The 17,918-nt window shown below is 42.1% G+C and overlaps 1 protein-coding gene across 3 annotated transcripts in view; it reads left to right on the plus strand.

Moving 5' to 3' along the window:
• Positions 1-17,918, plus strand: part of TRIM2 (tripartite motif containing 2) — a 460,803-nt gene that overhangs the window by 376,449 nt on the left and 66,436 nt on the right. For all 3 annotated transcript variants that reach the window (XM_086962313.1, XM_086962314.1, XM_086962312.1), the window contains exon 9: positions 10,558-10,726. In XM_086962313.1, the coding sequence (XP_086818439.1) occupies positions 10,558-10,726 (169 nt within the window). The remainder of the gene's footprint in view (positions 1-10,557; positions 10,727-17,918) is intronic.

The raw sequence follows: 17,918 nt of genomic DNA on the forward strand, positions 1-17,918 counted from the left end.
TGCTAAAGGCCCATAGGAATGAATGGGGAGCATTTCCAATGCTACTAAATTAATGGATCATTGTCTTCTCAACTTTGTTGGACGTGATAATATGCAAAATAAATTGCGATTCCTACAGCCTCCTTATTTGCGAATAGCAAATTGCTAATCGCAAATAAGGAATAACTCCCCATTCATTCCTATGGGCCTAAAGGCCCATAGGAATGAATGGGGAGACAATGCTTATTTGCGATTAGCAATTTTCCAATCGCAAATAAGAATGCGATTTCAAGGGTGCCAGGGGTGTCCAAAGGACACCCTGTAGCACCCCTGAAATGGAAATGTAGCCTGATGTTGCGCGCACACATGTCCAAAGGACATGTGTGAATTTTTCGAAGTTTTCGCTATTTACCACGAACTCAGGCTTCGCAGTAAATAGTGGCCAGAAATTGCGAATTTGCTCATTTTAAAAGGTTCATGAATAGCATTTAAGGAATCTCAAATTGAGATTCCTTAAATGCGATTGCAATTTGATAATTCGCAATTATTTGCGAATTGTCAAATTGCGAGTTCATGAACCATTGATGAATCTCAAATGCCATTTTAGCGGGCGCAAACTGCCGAATTTTGCGATTCGCACCGTTTGCGCTCGCAAAAATGCTTGATGAATCTACCTGTAAATTAAGAGACAATACAGCGCAGTGGACATTTACAAGTGATGTGAAGGGAAAATGCATCAGAAGGCCACATAAATTAATGGAGGTAACCTGAGACAGCTTGCATCTGCGGCCACTTGGCTCATTGAAGGTATCAATATCATGTCAGTATTTGATATTTTCTCAACTTTCCTAAGGTAATATTTATTTTAAAGTATCATTAGGCGTTGAGGATACTAACTCAGGCATTGCTGTGCGCTCATATTTGTGAAGTCAGACTGCAGGCCTTACCTCATTAACATCTGCTGATATACCCACACATTTAAGCATGACTTAGATTGCTACAAATATCTTTAAGGCTTCTGAAGTAAGCAAAGCACTGAAGTGGGATGTCCGGTCATCATCAAGTTGTATGATGGACACAAAGATGAGTTGCCACCAAGGCAAAACCGTGTGAGGAACTACGAGCTGAAATCCAACCAGAAAATATTATTTGACCCAGAGGTGGCTAGGCAGCAGATTACAAATGTGCTAGAGTGATCAAAAAAGAAAGCTGTGGTACACCCCCATTCACAGTGAATAGACTTAGGAAAAATTAGAAATCCCTGATATCTAATGCAATAGCTCTTTTTTCAATGCTCCAGCCTCCATGACAACATTTAAGTGTGCTTAGACATGGGCCTTTTACCGTATTAGCTACGTCTGGTAAGGAGCTTACAAAGTTACATACCTCCAACCCCGCAGTCATTAAGAATTGTGCCACTTTAAATTAAAATCCTTTGGGCTTGAGGTGAATGCCAGCTGCTTTACCTGTCTGAATACGGAAGCTGATTTCCTGCACTTCGCATTAGCATTCCCAATGCTACTAAATGAATGGATCATTGTCTTCTCAACTTTGTTGGACGTGATAATATGCAAAATTGACTGTCACTATTATTGACCATATTGGGTTAGGTGAAAAATGCCCTGTCCTTGTCCCAACGATTTACAGCACTGGATTTTATGATGAAAAGGGTGGTCGTGTTCTGGGAATGGGGCTTATCACTATACAATTAGGCTTGACAGTTTGTAATTTAATCAATCCATTTTGATGAAAGGAAAAGCATCAATGTGGAGCTAACGCATCAAGATTTACCTACAACATCCATAACTGGGCAATCAAAGTGGCATATCACAGTTACAAAAGAGAAAAGCAAACACGAATAATAGATTGTTAAGCTGGTTCTTCAAGGTGCAAAAGAGGGCAAAATAATATCTGTAAATGCCATACAATTATTTATGAAAACAGCTAAAGATTATATCTCGGCAAACAGAGGTGGATCATATAAGTCTGAAGGCAACATGTAGAACTTACTATATATTATTGCAAAGTGAGCATTCATGTATGCTGCATCCTAACCTTCGAGGCAGCTAAGCAAAACAAGACTTTGATGCTGGCAAGAATGAACCAGTTTCCAGCACTTAAGGAAGATGGCTGAGAATTGCTACAGAAAAGAGAAGAAGCTGAGTGTGTAAAGGTGTCAGAGAAACCCCAACAGATAATATCTTTGAGTCCAAAGGACCGGCAATGCTACGCAATAAATACCCGAGGTCAAAATTCCTCGATTATGATAAAATGAACGAAAAGAAAATTATGTTTTTTATGAATATCAAAGGACGTTTTGCATGTGTAGCATTTGTAAAGTTTTTAATTATTTTAACAGTGTTGTCAATTAATTAATTGAATTTAGTGTATATGGTTCATATTAAACTGAAATTAACCAATTAGTAAACCATAGTAAAGCACTGCATTTGAAAAGCTGTGTCCAGAATATGAGATTTAGAGGTGTTCACAGGAGGGTCCAGACGTCCCTGTTTGCTATATTGGAGAATGTCTGATTAGTTTTAATATATATATATACATTTTTAAAGGGGCATTCTTTTCTTGGTGTTTTAGTAGCAGCTACCTGATTTTTTGCTCTGATTTTCGAAACTTTTACACTTATTTATACTCAATGGGTTTGGTGCAGAACATTTCGGGCGATAAAAATGAATTTGTGAGAAATCCTAGCACCCTTTCTATTAGAGCTAATGTATTGCTTTTAGGATGTGGGTATTATGGACGAATGCATGGTGTCTGGAGACCATTGCATTAAAGTACAGACTGTGATTTGATTGGTGCCTTGGCAAATGTGTGGTATCATTGGAGGTGTAATTTCTTATGAGGTGAAATAGTTGGTAATTGACAGCATTTACACCTTAGGTAACATGATTAGACCAACTGAGAGAATTAATTTAGAATAAACATTGGGCATTTGGCTCAGACTGCATTGATTCTTAAAACTAATTTTGACAAAAAAATATATATTTTTGATGAATTGTCAATTATCAGAAATATAAGGTGCCAGCATCAAGAACTGCCTGGGAATCCACCTTTCAGGCAGTGAACCAATTACCCCTCACCGAAAATTGAGGACTGAGAATCATTTACATTCTAACATTAAACTAAATGAATATTACATTAAGCTAACACACACAGATGTCATTAACAACTATTTTAAGGTGATTGCAGCATATCTGAAGAGGCCAGATTAGATGCACGTAGAACTCGAAAATTACTACAGTCGTAGGTGAACGTATACAGTTGGCAGAGATATCCAACATTTACGCTTTTTTTATTAATTTGAGTTATAAAGCTTCACAAACCTCAGTTGTAACTTTAGACTGCTTGCAAAATGCCCATCATATTCACAAAACCTTGCGGTGTTGGCAACTGAAAAAAAAAATTTTTGTTGGTTTCCTTAGCATACATCTGTTTTTCTCCAATTATGTGGGCAGGTTGCACACATTGCAGAAAATCCTCAGTTATTTTTGCCGGTCACCTTTAAATGTTGAAAATAATTTTCCATGAGAATAAGCCCCTTCACCTGCACTCATTGCAAAAATAGAGTTTTCTATGCACTTTGTTATGCTACTGCACCACTGATGCCTTGTCAAATTAGGCTCACCTTTAGAAGTGCAGAAAAGTGTGGCATTGCAAATGCGTGAAAAACCACAAAGTTACAGCTTTGTGGTTGTTCACGTCATTTTTATAATCCACTGCCCTGAGTGTCAACCATGTCTGCTGAAACACCAGCACATGTTTGCTAAATTTCCAATTGTGCTATAACAAAAGCAACCTTTATGCCCATGTGAACATGGGTATCAAGTGATCCTTGGAACAAGTGTTCACATGGAGCTCATTTCAGAGAACAATCTATATTTGTACAGACCTTTCTGTGTAGAATCAATCTTTATGCCAACATTCTAAATGTAATCAACATTGATATTTAATTAACGATTGTAGAAAATATAGAAGCACATCCAGTTTTCTTGAAAACCAAACATGTTATTTCAAGATATTCATCAAAAACACTTTGTGAGTGATAGGACATTTCTTAAAAAGAAATGAAAAGAGGAGAAAAAATTAGTAGACCCCAGGTGTAAAGAAAAAACAAAACCGAAGAAGGAAAACACAGTGAAGGAAAATGTAAGCATCAACGGAATATTGGTTACTTTTTATCAAAGACAATCACAGATAAAGGGGATTAATCAATGTATCACAATTATAGAAAACAGTCTGTCGTTGTACATGTGTCGACGGCGTTTTGACACATAAATGAATACATGGATCTCATCAGGATAATAATAACATGGGGCCTGAGAGAGAAATGATAAATAGAGTTAATTGGATGGTGGATAAGATGTAAGCTAATGATGAAAGAAAGAAGGAATACATAGGGGCTGGGTATGTGAAGGGTCTGATCTGCAAAGTAGGGACCCTCTCAGGAATTGAAACCAACAGAGATTGGTTAGGGAAGGGCGAAAGTCCCTTAATTGTATCTACAAAATGAATGAACTAGTGTACATTTTAATAAAATAAAGTCACTTGCTGTGTTTACAGCAATATAAGCTGGGTCAAGCTTACCGTTAAGTGTAAAGGTGCAATACGCTGGGCTCTGATCAATTGGTGTTGCCCTGCGGATGCATAGCACAGTGTTTTAGGATGTGTAAGTCATAGAGATAATAGATATGTATACTGTCTGATATACCTGGAGGGAGTATACAATATTAGGAATGCTCACCATCAAGGGCCAACTGGTGTTCCTATGTTTTCTGCTTTTCACAATTCTTTTAGAGACTGCTCTTCCAGTCAGAGCTGCAGTCTTGAAGCTGGCTCGTTCCAGCCGGGATAGATAATGAAGACGCTTCAACCCGCGTAAAAGTCCTCGTGGAGGAGGCGTGCCTGTGGGCATGTCAACTAGGATCAAGAAGGAGAGGTACAAATAGATCTGAGGGAAGCACAGCTCTGCAGAGTTAATCGATGCAGAAACATTTGTGTTTGGGCACAAATTTCCAGTTGTCACACAAATAGACTAAAAAACACATAGGTTCTGAATTTGTGATCCAGAATTTACACGTATGGTTTCTCATATCAAAGTTTAATAATGGGTTCATAGTGTTGCAAGTAGCTGAAACAGCCAAGAGAGAGCAAGCCTAAGCAATATTAATCTTCATCATTAGCCCTACATAATAATGTGGGGTAGCTGACTATCCCGCTTATTAGTCAGAACAATCAATAGTTATCGATCACAAGTGGTATGCAAGGATCTACTTTTGGATGTTTGCTGCTTAATTTAGTAACCTTTCCCATAATATTAGTAAGATAACTTCCTCAAGCTGCGCAACTTGACCCTTGCACCATTGTAATAAGTAATAAGCAAGCATTAGTATTCTGGGACTGCTACTTTAACAATTCTTATTTTACTTACGAGAGCTATGAATACCACACATATAATCATGTGTACATATATGTAAACCAGAAGTTATACTCAGATATCTAAGATGGTGGCTGCCATCTCTAGACTATGTGAGAGTTGAGGGACTTCTGGAAAATGTAGTTTGTTTGTGTGGTGTGTTCTCCGCACACGCGGAGCCTCACCCCAGACAGTGCAAGCACTCTGCAAGGAGCTTTTACTTCCTTGAGAGGGACTCAGTGCAATCAGGTTTGGAGTATCGCTCCCCCAGTCCTGCTAAGTCTTAAATAGCAAGTCATACCTCCTGACATGCTTCCTGACCAGTGGCGGCTGGTGACATTTGAAAGTGGTGTATCGCTCCCCCAGTTCTGCTAAGTCTTAAATAGCAAGTCATACCTCCTGACATGCTTCCTGACCAGTGGCGGCTGGTGACATTTGAAAGTGGTGAGGCGTAAAGCAATTGTTATACTGCACTGCGTTGAGTGAGCGTAGCGAACCACCTATCCCCAAGAAAATTTTGGAAAAAGATTAGGCAAATGGTGCATTTTCAAGCAAATTTGTGAAAGCAGGAAGATTTATCAAGCAATTGTGAATCTGTTCTAACAAAGACAATGACTGGCAAAACTGTCAGTCTAATTGGCCTACCACGTGCTCTGTCCATCTGTGCCACTGTGTGCTATTCTTTCACAAGTCTAATGTGCCCCCGTTACTAAATGACAGGAGAAGCTGGTTTCTTGTCACACCAGAATGCCACGAGAAGACTGCAGCATGTGAAATGTGAAAAATTGCATCACAAACTTAACGTAAATACTATGAGATCCTTTTCACTTGATAAATATAACCTACTTACGAATCAATGATCCCTACCTGCAGTGCTCTTCTAAGCCATTGCTCCCTGGCCTCAGAAAGGACAGCATCGGTCCAGCCATGATCGGGGTGCTCTTATTAAGGTCAAATCAATACTGCAGTAAAATTACATGCGTGACTCGGAAATAAGGGAACATTGGGAAAATATGATTTTCTCCAAATCTTATGGCACAGAACAGCCCAGGAAAAATAACATAGTGGCCAGTCCCAACTTTCCGCTTTTGCACGGCCTGCTTATAAGCGTTACCTAATTTAGCAGAAAGAAGAAACATCCAAACACGTTTTGCCTCAGCTCAGAACCTAGTAAATGCATTCCTTAGCTTCATTATAAAAACACTTCTCAGGAAAACCCACCTGGATGCCATCAGTCGTACAAATGCAAACATTAACACACCTGACATTACTGTTGGCCTGCTGACCAGCTCGGGTTAGAAGGGTCACAAGAAGCAAAATGATGGCTGAGCCAGCCTCAATGTGGAAATGCTCTGGAAACTGTACACTCGATCTCCCAGGACTCGCAATTCCCTGTCTCTTTCACCAAAGGCTAAAAGTACGAAAACCAAAAAAGGCCACCACCAGCCCTCTATCCTTCAAGGGTCGGTAAACTGAGGGTCATTAATTTGGCAGATAGAAACACCAGTGATTTTCCCACTTAAAAAAACAACATTCCCATTACATGGAATTTACAAGAAAACACATTTCTGAGCCTCAGATGAAAGGGTGCACGCAGATTCACGCTGACATAGACATTTTTGTTTTGAGTGTAGCAGCTTCTGTGTTGGAATTAATTTGAGGCAAGTTGTCTAAGAAACTGCACAAAATATACTTTATTATCCGTTTTGTAATCCTTACCAGTAAGTATTCTTGCAATATACGAAACACTCCTCACAATCTACTGTTAGTAAAAAAAACATTAGAGGCAGAGGTGATGCACTGGGACCTGACGCGAGGAAGGAAAACTTCAGAAACCTCAGACTGCATTTTCTTCCCTACACGTTGTTTTCAACTGCTCGTGAGAAAGTGTCACTCCACGAGCCACACGTGGCTACATATGTCACTCATGGCCACACAGAGCTGCGGCAGCCTGAACTGCTAAGCAATGTCCCTTATGCACAAGAACACACACAAACAACCCCAGACTGGTTTAAGCCTGCCGGTAAAAATCACTGAGATAGAGCTCAAGTCCAAAGGCACAGTAAACATGGGACCCATGTCTGGGCCATTTGTACGTGGGACTCCCACGTACAAATGGTATACCCAGACATGGGTGGGACTTCTCTCTGAGAAAAACAATTAAACAATAGAGGCGTGCACCAAGGAGCAGGGAGTATGCCTCCTCTCTATGCAACGTGTCTTGATGTGTATTTAAACGTTTTATCAGGCTATATGAAGACACTTAGAACAGGTGCCAGGCGATCAGCAGTGCCAGCTTGCACATACATAACAAATTAGCATTAATAGCAGAAATGCAATACACACACAGCATACTGTTATTTTTTTCACCCTGAAAAATCTGAAAACTTCGCTATTAACCGACGATCTTTAGTTTTTCCTTTAAGTTTCTGGTTCTGATCGGCTGATAGCGCTCATGTATCACGATGCGCTGAGTCCTGTGTATTGACAGCATGAGCGTCCTACTCGTATTTCTAATTTACTGGATGCTAAAAAAGCCCGCCTGGGCGTTACCTGGACTTGTGAACTTGAACTACCTGACCCGAGTTAGTTCAGTCGATGTCAGCACTCAGCAGGCACCGAGTCCGGCCTAGTACTCTCTCTGGCAGGCCGTAGGCGGCAGCAACAAGTTACAAAAGTAATGCAAATGGTGCTGTTACAAGTAGAAAGCAAGCAACACTGTGTAGTAATCAGTGCTGGCCTGGCACTGATGATTTGGGAATTCAGAGTCCGTCTAATGTGACGCAGCACCCCCACCGGCAACTGCCACAGTCACTGAGTGCAGACTCATGCGCGGGAAGCCTGAAGTGGTCGAGTCTGCGCAGACTCGATTCCTGCTTCCCACCTACCACGCCCTTTCCCAACTCGTCACAGGGAGGGGCCCCACCCATGCCCTGTAACGATTTGGGAAAGGGTGTGCTGACAAGCTCCACTCTCCCTGATTGACGTGGAGGGTTAGCGATCCCGGGCTTGTTTTCAAAACGCCTGGGGCTAACTTATCCTCCACGCCATCAGGGGGTGGAGACTGTGCCTCACAGATAGTTGTTTGCCGAGCTGATGACATCACAGCCTTCAGGGCTGTGATGTTCTCAGCCGGCAAACACGTAGCCTTAGGCTAGGCTTGAGATGTGAGCAAACAGGGCAGGATGAGTCACGTGACGTGACATCATTGCAATCAGTGCTGATATGTATCGGTGAGTGTGGGGCATACAGTGCCCCATGTGCAAGGAGCTGATAAATCATTGATCATGGGTATTTTTCATAAATGATGACTGCTGAACATATTTAGCAATGTAATGGGGGCGGAGCCCCGACGCCCTCATAGAAAAACCGCCACTGTTCCTGACCTAAAAAAAATTAATTGAGAGGATGGATCATTTGTCGACCTATTCACAAATTGTTTTTAACAAACATATACATTTACAGTAGCAGTTCCTCCACTAAGGCAGAGAGGAGCATTGCCCACTGCCAGGAAGCAGTAAAAAAAAGGAAAAAAATAAAATGATGATAATGGAATGCTGTGGCAGTGTGCGTGAGGAGTGGGGCGGGGCTGCAGAGGAGGGAAGGAGTGGTAGAAAACTCCTGTGTAAAATGTCTGTTTGGTCAGCCCTCTCGGGCCACCCAAAACAGTCATGCACACTTCCCTGTTCTCCATGCAGGTTGCATTACAGCCTGCATGGAGAAGATGCCCACCCCTCAAGCACCTGGCTGAGTGCCGTGCCACGGTGCTCAGACCAATCACAATGCTGCATTGCAGCCTTGTGATTGGCTTTGGGGCGGGAGCCTGTCTGCCTGCTTCCTGTTCCGACCTGTGGTCCGACACAGGCGAGCAGGAAAGAAGACGCGGGACCCGGTGGCAGCAAGGGAAATGTTTTTGTTTTTTAATGCAGCCCGCGGCCCCCCTCCCCCCCGTACGAACTCCCTCGCACGCAAGCCCCCCAACCCGCGAGATTTGCTGGCCGCCCCTGTAGATGTACATGTTTTTTTGTGAGCATTGGAGAAAAGAGTGCCTCCACTAGAGGTGAGGATTATCATGATGTATGGTCTTCTACTAGACTTGCACAAGTTGGACAAATTATTATAGATTAGAATTTCACATGAAAAAAAGGTGCTCGTGCACTGAAAATATATTAATATTTCGGTCATAAACTGTAAATGATGTTTCTATGCAAACTATATCTCTTGCTGGCCTTCATTCAACATGTACCACATACATAAAAAGACGTGAGATACAGAAAAAGATGTGGCCACTGAAAGAAAGTCCTCCATACATTGAGACACTCGTACAATCTCCTCCAACAATGCTGACTCTCCTCTTCTCTGCTACAATCTAGTAAGGAACTCAAACACCACCTCTTCAATTTCTTCCTAATGACATCAGTAGCTCACCCTTAAAAACAACCACACAGGCTAACCTTTCACTGACCCCTCCTACCCAATTCCCCCTTTTGTATTGAACTTCATTATATGTGCACCCCTGAACCATGTAAACACCCTCACACACATTCTGTAACATTGTGTGCCAGTGCCTGATCTGTTCTAAATGAACTCTCCAATAAAATAAAACAAATTGCATTTAAGTTTCTTCTTCTAACATGGTTTATTTCAGAAGTATGTTTGTGATGAATGTGCTGGTGCCAAATATCCTGAAGCTGTCCACAGTTGGCATGTTTGTGCTTTATGAAAGAATACATCTAAATCTTCTGGGTTAGGCAAGAAGCAGAATAACCCCCTCATTTGCGAGGAGTTCTTGACTATCCCCTCTCACTGAAAGGGTGGTATAGCAAGAGTATTATTGACCCTAACGTGAGGAAAGAAAATGCCTCCTATCACCGAGTTCGGAATTAAAAGTCATACATAATCGGGGTATAGTGGACCTTTTATGCCCCTGGGCCACAGTGCCAAGGCACTTGTTGCACCAATGATAGGTAGGCATCGTCCCACCAAGCAATAATTAGAATCTTGAGCAACAACCTTTTTGTATTTTTATTTTATTTAAAAAAGAATTTAAAAAATGTACCAGGATGAGTTTCAAGCACTGTAGAAGACCTGCCTGGTCCTATGTTTTCTTCCATCATGCAATAATCCATTACTTTTACTTCCAACAGACTAAGATTGGATCTGGAAAACTGATGGGACCAAAAGGTGTTTCAGTGGATCGCAATGGGCATATCATTGTTGTGGATAACAAAGCATGCTGCGTATTCATCTTCCAGGCCAATGGCAAAATAGTAACAAAGTTCGGTACCAGAGGAAATGGGGACCGTCAGTTTGCAGGTAAATGTCTCTATGTCCTACTAATCTTTGCAGCATGATAGAGTATGTTAACGATGTCAAACCAGAGTACATACTCATTCAAAGATAAACTATGCATAGAAACATCCTTTCCTGGAAATATTTTTAGGTTGCAAGGATTTGAAAAATGAACCAGTTCCACAGAGAAAGCAATATACTGATACCCTTTGTAGGGGGTTTTGTTTCTGGTCAGGAGTTCTGCAGCTATAAACATTAAGCCCCAAATAATTGAGTAGTTTGTGCAGACGCAGGAGTCAATTTGTAAAATACAGATTGTTCCTGCAATCAAAAGGAAAGACCGGTTCTAGTTGTTTAAACTAACAAAAATATATAGTTAGGTCAGACTTATCAGTATTAAAGCAGAATACCAGAAGTTGAAACCACTTTGTTGAAGTTTGAACCATGAATCAAAATCCATAATGTGACATATGAGAGTCCAATTACTGACTAGCTCACATGTATAAAAAAGAGGGTATCTTTTATCTGCATCACTAATATATAGCAAGAGATGAAAGTACTTAATGGTTGAGTTATAAGATCAGAGTAAATGTGAAACCGGAAATCAACCAAAGAGTTCAGTACTCATCTCCAGTACAAGTCTTTAACCTCTTGGCTGCTAGGCGTTTTCCCCCTCCTGTGCTGGGAATTACCATTTTGCTGTTTCCATGACGAGCTCAGCTCGTCATCAGCACACGACACCCGTGGGTGATGACGAGCTGAGCTCGTCATCAGCATCGAAAGGGTTAAACAAATTCAGAACTGACTTTACAAGGTATCACTGCCAAATGGAATGTCGCATATCCCAGGGATTTACTATAATAAAATGTATGATGACGTGTTTTAAATTAAGTGTACAGAGACATCTGTTAAGTTCATGTTGTCGCCGGGCACATTCTTTGGTGGCATAACTGGATAGAGAAATTGTAAATAAACAATTGATCAAGAATTACTCTTCTTTTTTAGGTCGAGCCTAAGCCAGTGCGCATGCTCTGCTCTGAGAGGCTTCTTGTAAGCACTATAAACTACTCTGTGTGGGTCTGACTCCCCCCACACATAGGATTGGCTTTTGCGTGTGTCTTTAACTAATGAAAGCACACAAATGGCTAAAGGCGGGTGCATGTCTTATCTTCTTTTTTAATGCTCACTCCCACGTCGTTTTGCTCTCGGGAGCGAGCAGCGGCGAGCAGGGTGGCAGCTGCATTCCTCGTCGTGAATCAGGTTACTTAATTAAACACAATAAGCTGTACTTTTTGAAAATGCTTGTTAGGGCTTTGGGCCAATCTGCGGCCCACACGACTTCATATAGTAGGCGTGGAATGTTAATTAACCCAATAAAGGGTATTTCGCTAAAGTTTAATGAACGGAATTTAGATGAACACGTTTTATGTGACATGTTGAAATGAGTCTTAAAGTACGCCCTGGAACTTTTGCATTTTTTTAACAATAGCCCAGGGGCGGGTTGCCGTTTAATGAAATGTAATTAACCCTTCTTCAAAAACTTTTTTTAATGAACATTCTGCCAATAAGCATTACAGTCCCGTTAATGAATCACAGAGAGGACAGTTCTTGTCTTTGCAAAGCCAGGCCGGCCGGCGTTTGAAGAGCAGAAGTGGTATGCGGGGCAGCTAAGTATTCTAATACCACAGCCTCAAAAGGCCTCAACCAGCTGCAGACTTCCACAAATCCGAGATAACTTTAATGTGTAGCGAGGTCAAAGGCTCCGGTTTCCGCTGGCTCACGAAGAATGTACTGGGCACCATCCCAGCTTCTGAAGTAAAGAACTTAGGGGTCTGGCTGGATCCGGCGCTCACCTTCACGGGTCATACGAAGAAGGTTGCTGCCACCTGCTACGGTATCCTGCGAGGCTTAAGACCGGTCCTCAAGTTCTTTGACCCTTCCACCCGGCAGCTCATGGTCCAAGCCTCGGTGTTATCTCGGCTGGACTACGGAAGTGCGCTGATGTTGGGGGTAAACCAGGCTGAGGCAACTAGGCAACAAAGGGTACAGAATGCTGCGGCGTGGGCCATTGTTGGTCTTCCCAGGCATTGCTCTGTTTCCAGCACCATTTCCGCCCTTCACTGGCTGCCGGTCAGACAAAGGATTAAGTTTAAATCGCTCTGTCTGGCCTTTAAAATCATGAAGTTTTCCTCGCCGCCTGCACTTGCCAACCTGCTCATCCCCTACATTCCTTCGAGATCCTTGAGATCGGAGGCTCTTCATCTTGCGGTCTGTCCCCGTTTTAAACTCAGCAGAATGGGTGGTCGCTCCTACCGAGTGCTTGCCGCGGGGTTGTGGAACTCACTCCCAGTGCACATTTGAGCTTTGAACAATCTGTCCGCCTTCAGGCGTGCTATTAAAACTTTTTTGTTTCCTGTACTTGGGTAGTTGTTCCTCCTTGTTTTTCTCTCTTCCTGCGTGTTGTGTTGTAGTATCTGTCTAAAGCGCCAGGACGCCCCTTTGCTGGGGCAGCTGCGCGCTGCATAAATAATATTAACATAACATAACACCAGCAGTAACATCTGGACTTACTTAAGGGTAACATATATAATTAAGGTTTCCGGTTTTCCGTTTTTACAGATTTTTCCAGATAAATACAGACAGAAAAAAAATGTGTTTCCTCTCTGTATTTATTTTAAAAAGTGAGAAAAAACTGAAAATGGTGCTTGTTGTGAGACTCTCCATCTTGCCTTTCATGATTTCAGGCAACAGCTGAGCAGATAGACAGCATGGAGAATTAAAAAACACGAATGCGATTTCCTTAAATGCAGTCATATATTAACATATATGAATGAATGAATGAATGAATGAATGGAGGTCTTGTATTGCGCAAACTTAGCCCAGAGGCGTCAAGGCGCAGCAAACATAAAAACATAGAGAGTCAGAAAAGGAAAATAGTTCAGGATTTATAGGCCTGAGAAAAAAGCCAGGTCTTTAAGAGTTTGCGAAAGATCTCCAATGAGGGTTGACTGGAAAGTTCGGGGGGGGGGGGAGAGTTCAATAGTTTAGGGGCCAAGGAGGAAAAAGCTCTTCCTCCCCACTTCGCCTTTTTGAATCTGGGCACAGAAAGCAGATTTCTAGATATATATTTGTAGCATAATGCTAATATATACCTGTGAGTGTAGTGTTTTGTTATACGTGGCTGCTTAATTTGCTAAATCGTGATAGACATCCATGTATGAGTGCACATTCAAGAGTTAAATAAATGTGGAAAATACCATTTTACAGCTTCATTTATCCTCAAAACACAAACTAAATATGGATAAATACCAATAAGGAGGCTAAGAAATAAATATGGATAAATACAGACAGAAATGCGAAGAAAATAAATACCATTAAACCGGGAGCCCTTTATATAATGTTGCTAATTGCTGAGCCATCGTTGTTTTCTTTACTTAGTACGTGGGGCTAGCATTATTTTAATTTTGCGGTCCGTGGCGTGCTGCCATAAGACGCACAGCGGGACTCCTCTTAAAAAGGAACCACAAAACTATAGAGTAGCAGCCTTACTTTTTGCTAATATTTAATTTTTAAAAAAGGCAAGTACAGAAGTTCTTAACAGCTGGGATCGTATATTCCCCCCACCATCCCGGTTTAAAAAAACCTGACAGAATTGGCATATTTATTAGCGCATTATACGTTCCTTCCTGGTCCCTTCCCATCTCCCACCCGCTAAGTGGCCTCACCCCTCAAGGCAGCATCACTTCCGAGGTCAAGCTCCAGGATCAGCTCTTGAAAGTTTGGGTATTGTGTTTCTTGTTTTTGCTAGCGCATTTCTTCAGTTAATGTGCCAACCATAGACCTCCGGTGTTTGACAGCTAATTGTGCTTTCCTTTTCACACAAGGCGGCCCTGTTATTAAACACCAGCCACATATTTGCATGATTAAGCGAAGTATCTCATTTGGGAATGTTTCTATAATTCACTCTGAATGAGAGACCTGGGATCGTTATGAGCACTGCTGCAAGGCCGGTGCAACTGGTCCAGTTGTTAATTTTTAATTGAAAAATTGTTTCAGTTTTTTCGGGCTCTGACCAGAAACAAATCTATATCGAATAGGAGGCAAAGTAAATCTTTATTCATCACAGCGCATGACATACAGACTGGGGTTTATTTCAGCATAAACTTATATTAATCAAGTACAAGGGACACGCCGTTGCTGTATAAAACTCGTGCAGAAAGCAGTTTTACAACAAGCATTTACAATGCAATAGGTCTTGCATTTACACGTTTGAGCTATTGACATTGCAAATGACAATGCCTTTTATTTTTGTTCGTTTTTAAAGCATAAATAAAAGACATTGTCATTTACAATGCCAATAGCTTAAACTTGCGTAAATGCGAGACCTATTGCATTGCAAATGCTTGTTTACATCTATCAATTTCTCCCAAAGTTGTCAATAGATGACTAGTGACCGAATATATTGTAGTCTTGAAGTTACTGAGCTTGGTGTTACTCGGGTTTAAACACCTCCCTGTTCTTTTTTTACTACACCATATTGATGTTCATGCCCAGCTATTAAAAGAGTCTGGTGTAGGTATGTTAACCGGTTCGATGCTGATGACGGAACCGCTCCGTCATCAGCTGAGGTTGGTCTGTGCTGATGACGGAGCGGTTCCGTCATGGCCCGGCCTCCGCGCCTGCGAGGCGCGTTCTATTGAGCGGGGCGGGCCATGACGGAACCGCTCCGTCACGAGCACAGCCCAACCGCGGCTGGTGACGGAGGGGTTCAGTCACCAGCATGCGGCCGCCGCTCGGCCGCCCCGCCCTCTTAGCGCTGCGGCGGAATAGCCGCCGCAGCTATTTGGTTAATATGTTGAGGACACTGTAGACATGCATATTGCCTGGTGAGCTGACAAGCTGTTTCTGTCAGAAAGAAAGAAAGCTCAGTGTGGATCGCTTTGTTGGAATGATGCTTTAAGCTGGAATAAATGTTGTTTCATATGCTTGATGTGTCACACAGGTCATGATGTATGGAGTTTGTTACAGGGTGTTCCAAGAATGCCGCAATGGCACTTACTTAGAAGTGATTCTCACATTTTGAGAGGGTGTGCATGAAGCTTTCATTAAGTTCTTATGAAAGATTATTAGATGGAATTTATTGGAGATTCAGGAATGATAACTGATGGTAGCTGTAGCAAATTAACCTTTTGTGCATGGTTAATACATAAAAAAAGAGAACACTACGTATGGGGGTTAGTGTGCCCTCGCAGTGAAATAAATCCCAAAGCTATTTCACTGTGTAGGCCTGGCTAGACTTTCCCCCAAAAGGCCTAGGTGGAATTTAATCTTTTTTTCACCTGTGCATAGGAAAGGACTTGAATAATGCTTCAAAATTATTCCCTGCTCAGTTTTTAAAATCTGATTTAACGGTGAAATCAATTTTGTTATAACTTAAGCTGAAGAATAACTTTGTAAAAATGCACTTTAGGCTTCCTGAGCCAACACTGGCCTAAAACCAATACTGTAACACATCACACCTCCAGAGCAGGAAACTCATCCTTGGCTGCAATAGATAACAAGCCTGACTCCTAAGACAATGGCATGCCTCTGAGACCAGGAAAGGTCAATGTGTGTTGACCACTGACCTCATAGCAGGGATTAGGTATCTGGGAGTGGACAGGAGTAGTTGGTATTCCAGCGGGCAGCTTCAGCATTTCTGCTCTTGACTTGAAGATACCACGAGGGCTTCTACTTTTCATTCCTATGCCCCTCCCAGGCTGACAGTTTCCAGTCAAAGTAGGAAGGAAAGCTAGTTCTGCTACCTCTCACACTAGGAGAAATTGAATACATATCTTTCACAGGGAGAGTTACTGACTCTGGCTCAGAGGACATTGACTCACCTCTGGGCCCAGGAAAGGGCAATTGGTGTTAACTGCTGACCACTCAGCAAAGAATAGCTATATGGTAGTACAGGAACAGTTGGAAGAACAAAAGGTTTATTAAGCTTTATCGCTTTTGGCTCAAAGATGCCAGGGAAAGATTCTCCTGTTCTTCACCCAGGCTTTCCTTGACAGTCAGGCTCCAGCCACAATAGGAGGGAAAACCTGTTTTGACCCGCTCTATAGGGCAGTGACCAAGAATCTGAAGACAGGCCTGCCTGATGGCAGCTGGGTCCTTCCACATTGTATCAGGATATACTGGGTAATTTGAAGTCTGCCTTTGCAATCCAGAAGCTTCTCTTAGTTTGTATCCTTTAGCTCTTATTTTTTAAGTGCCAATATAGTCTCTTTTCTCAACCTGTGTATTTTGCAATCCACAGACAATCCGGTCAGATCATGCAGTTGTACTAGTGGAAGCTGCATGTTTTTGATGAATCATATACTGGTGTTTTTATGCATCTGTGTAGTTCCCTGCAGAAATCTGTAGGTTGAAATTTCACAGTAATGCAAAGAGGGAAAGCTGCAAAAAGAGGAGGGGCCTTGAAGAAAATAGCTAAGATTTGGGTGGTAGGTTTTTTCCTGCCACTGGCTAGTGCATAGAATAAATCTGGCACTTTAACCACCACCTCCTTATGGCACTCCATCTAATGAAGAAATCCTGACTTCTGACTCCTGCTGGAATGCCAGGACTCACACAGGGACTCAAGGACTCCTAATTATGCGGGTACCAAGGCACTAGAACTGCTCTCTATGGGTCAAGTGGGAGGCCTCCTGCTTCAGGGACAGAAAAAAAGCAAAAGGACTGGCTGGTGAGAGATCTGGTGCCCAGAAGCCTGCGCTTAAGGGCAAAGAGCTGCAGGACTGGCCAGAAGAAGTTTTCCTAGCAGTTGGAGACAAAGTCTGAAGGTAACACTTTTGACTGGGGCAATCCTCTTTGTGTAGCCAACCTCCACTTCATCTCAGTCAGCCTGAAATGACACCTGGGTCCTGGTCCACCATGAATTGTTGCTTCTCCATAGTTCTTGAATTTTCTAGATGCCTTTTTCCTCAGTGTTTCCCTAAACCTATTTTGGATATCTGGTTTTCTTTTTGTCCATTACATTTTTTTCTATTCATTTAAATTGGTTTGAGAATATTACTGTGTTGTGTACTTTTATTTTAAACTTGTTGGTACTACTTGAAATTAGCACACACTTCTCTGGGGATTGCTTGCTGCTTGTGCCATAGCTATCGGGGGATTGAGCAGAGATTCTCTCTGAACTGTGCTTTGACCTAATCAGAGTGGGTTTATTGAG

Source organism: Lissotriton vulgaris, chromosome 3_1 (assembly GCF_964263255.1).
Source record: "Lissotriton vulgaris chromosome 3_1, aLisVul1.2, whole genome shotgun sequence".
Taxonomy (NCBI): domain Eukaryota; kingdom Metazoa; phylum Chordata; class Amphibia; order Caudata; family Salamandridae; genus Lissotriton; species Lissotriton vulgaris.